This window comes from Bison bison, unplaced genomic scaffold (genome assembly GCF_000754665.1).
Source record: "Bison bison bison isolate TAMUID 2011002044 unplaced genomic scaffold, Bison_UMD1.0 scf7180017851776, whole genome shotgun sequence".
Taxonomy (NCBI): domain Eukaryota; kingdom Metazoa; phylum Chordata; class Mammalia; order Artiodactyla; family Bovidae; genus Bison; species Bison bison.
The window spans coordinates 63643-68994 of NW_011482349.1; the positions used below are offsets into that span (position 1 = coordinate 63643).

The window sequence follows — 5352 nt, forward strand, 5'->3', positions numbered from 1 at the left end:
GGAGGGTGGGGAGAGAGGCTGCACTGTGCTCCTGGCCCCTCTGGGAGTTGCAGAGGAACCGAGCCCGTGTGCCTCCCCCAGCTCCCACCGTAACACCCTGGCCGTGTCACCAGAGCCTCCGCAGGGCCGTGCGCTCAGGCCGACTGCACTCTGACGCACTCTGGGCATGCACGTGTGTGGCTCGGGGAGGTCTCGTCAGGTGTGGAAGGGAGTCAGCACACGGAGCCTCCCCGCCAGCCGGCCGTCCTGGCTTCGCCCTTTAGCCCTGAGCCAGGCAGCCGCTCGTCTGTTCTCGGCCTCAGTAATCTCTGGCAAGTGTTGCATCAATGGAATCGTGCGATATTTATGTTTTTGAGACTGTCTTTTTCACTTGGCATAACGCCCTTAGGGCCTCCAGCTTGTGCCTGTCGTTCCTGCCTTCTCACTGCTGAGGAAGGTTCTGGGGCTGCGGTCCATTCATTGACTCAGCCTTGGAGGACAGGCGGGTTGTTTCTCTTTGGGCTGTTAAACTAAAGCCAGTGTGAGCGCTCGCGTTCCGGGCGCTCTGTGCCCACATGTTTGGCCTCGTGGCCCTCCCGGGAACCCCGGGAACAGGGCCGCCGTGGCCCCGGTGCGCGGTTCTCTGCCCGTGTGCTCCGTAAGGTCCCCTCACTTCTCCGAGGCCGGCCACACCCTCACGCCCCTAGCCACCCCCACCCCCAGAGCTTCATTTTTTCTCCTTACTGAGTCCTGCCTTGTGACACCTGGCTCCCTGCTTGGCTCTTCATCTTGAGCTCCACGTCCCCTCTCGTCAGCACAGGCGCACATGTGCACAGGCGCACACAGGGCGGCCTTCAGAAGGCTGCTCTGCCTCCTTTTCATGTACTGCTCTGGTATACGATTGAATTTCTCTTTTTCACAAACTTAGATTTTATAATAAAACACAGTTTTGAATTGGATGAGCTTAGTGTGAGTTGCAGTCTCACTCCCGAGACTGTCGGCCCAGCGGGGAAGTGCTGGTGCCAGCCTGCACCCTCCCTGGCCCGACCTTGGCCACGTCCTGCGTCGGCCCCTGAGGGGCCCGGAGGGCGTTCTGTGGCCTCTGCCTTCGTGTCTCACTGCTGCCCCCGCAGAACCCCCTGTGACCTCTGGGGCCTGGTCTGCCTGAGGCAGGTGTGTGCCTGAGGGCACTTGCCACCCTTTTTCACACCTCCGAACGCTGCCATGGAATTCAGGCTGCTCAGGCCCTAGTGCCATGCCCCAGAGTGTAGGCCCTGGGTCCAGGGTTTGACCAGGGCACCCAAAGGCAGTCCAGAGCCCACTAGGCACCTCCTGGTGGCCTGGGTTAGTGACAGGGAACACCCTGCAACTGGGTGAGGCTGGGCTTTTCGACTCAGCATATTTTTGTTCCTCGAAGAGTTTTATGTCGTGTGTTTGAGACCAACTTTAAAAATCAGCCTTGTTTCCTGATTTCTGGAATCTGGGTGCCCAGGAGCCTGGCCCCGGCCGACTGGGTCCCGGGTGGCCTGTGTCCGGGCTGCGGCGTGTGTCCGTGCAGGATGGGATGGCGCCCTTGGCATCCCCAGCTGCACTGGAGACAGGGCTGGACTGGAGGGGAGTCTCCAGGGCAGGCGGTGTGCGCGGTCAGCAGGCTTGGAGGGAAGCAGGCTCGCCTCCCGGAGGAGCAGAGACGGTAACGAGCTGTGGAGATCTCCAGGGCTGTAGCTTTGTTCGGTGTCAGCGCAGGTGCGGAAGGAGCTGGGGTCTGGACTTGCAAGGGAATGAGTGCTGTGACACTGTCGGGAGTGGCCGAGCAGAGGTGGCCCGTAACCACAGAGAGCCTGTAGGTGTGAGAGTGACTGGGAGAGGAAAGCGGGTGAATAAAAGGTTAGTTACAGCCGGAGAAAGAGCTTGTGGACTGGAAGCTGCATTTGAAGGCGTTACCCAGAATGGAGCCTAGAGCAGAGGCCTTGGGAGCAGGAGGCTGAGAAGCGGAGGCTGAAGTCAGAAGTGCGGCTGGCATCACAGGGCGGCCCAGAGCAGAGGGGGCGAGGGGGTGGCGGCCAGGGAGCCCAGGGCTCCATGCAGGTTCCACGGGCACCACACCCCAGCCAGCCCGTGCGCCACAGGACACCAGAGGCCAGAAGGCAGTCTCGACAGCTGTCTGTCAAGGCAGGAGCGCGCGGCAGACTCAGGGATGGAGTCACAAGCCCCTTGGGGTGTTAGCGCCCCAGGTGCAGAGCCGCCAGCAGAGCCAAGGAGGCTTCCCTGGAAGGGAAGTGAACACACAGGCATGCTTGCTTTCCCTCACCACCGTCTCTGACCTCTCAGACCATCCTTCCCAAGACACCAGGTCTAAATGGGAGAAGCAGCAACTTCCACACAAGGGTATCCACAGGCGTACGTCTAAGCCAGTGACTCTCGGCAGCTCTGCACCCTGAGGGCTGTCTGCAGTGTGGGACGGGTGGGCTGTCGCAGCTTGTACGGGCAGGCTCCTGGTGTCCGACGGGCAGAGACCAGAGGTGGTGCTGGGTGTCTTCCGTGTCCGGGGCGGCCCCCGGCACAGCGTGCTCTGGCCTTGTGTCAGGAGGGGCACAGCGGGGCATCCTTTCTGTAAACAGAGATTGCCTCCGTGCCACGGTCCTCGGAGCTGCCCTCCACAGGTCCCCGGTCTGTGATAGATCGCTGCATCCGGAGCCAGCATGGGTGCCTCCTGTAGCCGGGGAGACAGATGCAGAGCAGCAGAGCCGGGGCCCCGTCGAGCTCCCGAGGCTGCGCCCTGGCCGCTTTTCTGCCCTGCCTCTTCCCGCAGGCCCTCTCTGTGAGCGTCAGACAGATAGGCACCGAGCCAAGCTGAGTCAGCAGCGGGGGCAGCACGGGCCCAGGTCTGTCGTGTGCGTGGAAAAACCTCCTTTAAAAATATTTAGAGAGGAGTCCAAGGTCCTTATATTTAGGCAAGAGGTTTAAGTATGGATAAACTTTATACTTTTTAAAATTAACTATAATAATTGTAAGAGTCGTTGCTAGAACAATAGAAGTAGTTTGTCAATTCCATATCAATAGGAAAAGCTGGAATGAGATTGACACTACAAAAACCCAGACAACATTTAAAAATCAACGCAAGCATCCGACAAAATAGAATTCAGAAGAGGAAGAGACTGTATATGTCAGTTATATGTCAGTAAAGCTGAGAGACTTAGAAGGGGAAAGGCAGACGTAGGTAAGTTGAAAACTATAGGTAATCGCTGTGAATGTGAAGAGAGAGGCTTTCCTGCTGAGGCTGGATGGAAACGAGAGGGGAGGGTACAGCTCCTTAATCCCGACAGGAGATCCCTGAGATACATGCCGCAGAAGACTTCAGACAAAGATGCGGTGGGCCAGTCTCCTCCCAGAGAGTTAACCAGACAAAAGTGATCAACTGGGAGAACCGAAGGGTGTGGTGGGAAGCGTGCTCAGGAAGGGGTCTGCGTGGCCGTGCTCCACACGCCGACGCTTTCAGCTGTGCCTGCTGTGTGCTTCATCCAGCATTCACAGTGGCCGTGTCACTAGAGACGGGGTCATCTTGGCAGCTGCTGAGGGCTGGCACGAGCGCCTGTGGTGTCCGAGCTGCGCCAGGTCGTGACCACAGGGCTGGCCAAACCTCGCCTGGGGAGAAAACGGTGTAGAGCTTAAACCGGATGCTCAGACGGGCACACGTCTTCCTGCGTTAGGACATTCTAGTTCTCCACGGTGCCACTGTTGCAGGAGATTGGACAAAGGGACAGAGTGCCCGTGCCCCGCCTCTTCATCTTTACTGGGTCGCTCAGTGGTAAAGAATCTGCCTGTCAAGCAGGAGACACAGCTTCCACCCCCTGGAGCAGTAAGTGGCGACCCACTCCAGTGTTCTTCCCTGGAGAATTCCATAGACAGAGGAGCCTGGAGGGCTACAGTCCATGGGGTCACAAGAGAGTCAGGTGGGACTTTGTGACTAGAGAACAACAAAGTTCACGCACCCTTTTTTGCGCTCTGGGAGTACAGTGTTCAGGAGATTCATGAAGGTTCGTGGCTTCAAACTTGAAACATTTTCATCACCTGAAAAGAGACTACGTCACTGAAAATCTTGTGAATGATTATTCCTTTTTACTTTTTTGGCTGTGCCACGCATCGCGTGGGATCTTACTTCCCCAACCAGAGATCAGACCCACATCCCTTGCAGGGGAAGTGCAGAGTCTTAACCACTGGACCACCAGGGATGTGTCTGACTGGTGGTTTTTATCAGCATTATTTTTAACCACCATAAAGTGGACACAACCCAGATGTCCATCAGCTGATGGATAGGTAAGACAAAATGTGGGGAACCCATATAGTGGAGTACTGTTTGGCCCCAAAGAGAAAGGGAATACGGATCTGAGGTACAGCGTGGGTGAGCCTCATAAATGCAGCGCTGAGGGGAAGGAGCCGGTCACAAAAGGCCCCAGCTGTGTCCAGAGCCTGGGGCTCCATCGAGGCAGGAAGCAGATAGGTGGTGCCGTACTGGGCCTCCTGGTTGGCGTGTTCCCTCCTGCCCCTTCATTACAGTAGAGTGGATCCAGTTACTACAGAGTAGATTGGGTTCCTGTGGAGTGGATCAGGTTTCTGTCGACTGGATCACAGTTACTGTGGAGTGGATCAGGTTCCTGTAGAGTGGATCACAGTTACTGAGGAGTGGATTGGGTCCTTGTAGAGTAGATCATAGTTACTGAGGAGTGGATCGGGTCCCTGTAGAGTGGATCAGTTATTTTGGAGTGGATCAGGTTCGTGTAGAGTGGATCACAGTTTCTGAGGAGTGGATCGGGTCCCTGTAGAGTGGATCAGTTGTTTTGGAGTGGATTGGGTCCCTGTAGAGTGGATCACAGTTATTGAGGAGTGGATCAGGTCCCTGTAGAGTGAATCACAGTTACTGAGGAGTGGATCGGGTCCCTGTAGAGTGGATCACAGTTTCTGAGGAGTGGATCGGGTCCCTGTAGAGTGGATCAGTTGTTTTGGAGTGGATTGGGTCCCTGTAGAGTGGATCACTAGCTTTGTTCGTAGTGATGCTTTCTGAGGCCCACTTGACTTCACATTCCAAGATGTCTGGCTCTAGGTCACTACGAACAAAGCTAGTGGAGGTGATGGAATTCCAGTTGAGCTATTCCAAGTCCTGAAAGATGATGCTGTGAAAGTGCTGCACTCAATATGCCAGCAAATTTGGAAAACTCAGCAGTGGCCACAGGACTGGAAAAGGTCAGTTTTCATTCAATCCTAAAGAAAGGCAATGCCAAAGAATGCTCAAACTACCACACAATAGCACTCATCTCACATGCTAGTAAAGTAATATTCAAAATTCTCCAAGCCAGGCTTCAGCAATATGTGAAC

General features: G+C 55.8%; 1 protein-coding gene across 1 annotated transcript in view; it reads left to right on the top strand.

The window, feature by feature from the left end:
• MED15 (mediator complex subunit 15) overlaps nt 1-5352 on the top strand; it is a 28646-nt gene that overhangs the window by 13622 nt on the left and 9672 nt on the right. The window contains exons 5-6 of the mRNA XM_010851524.1: nt 2792-2864; nt 3306-3351. Of these exons, the coding sequence (XP_010849826.1) occupies nt 2792-2864; nt 3306-3351 (119 nt within the window). The remainder of the gene's footprint in view (nt 1-2791; nt 2865-3305; nt 3352-5352) is intronic.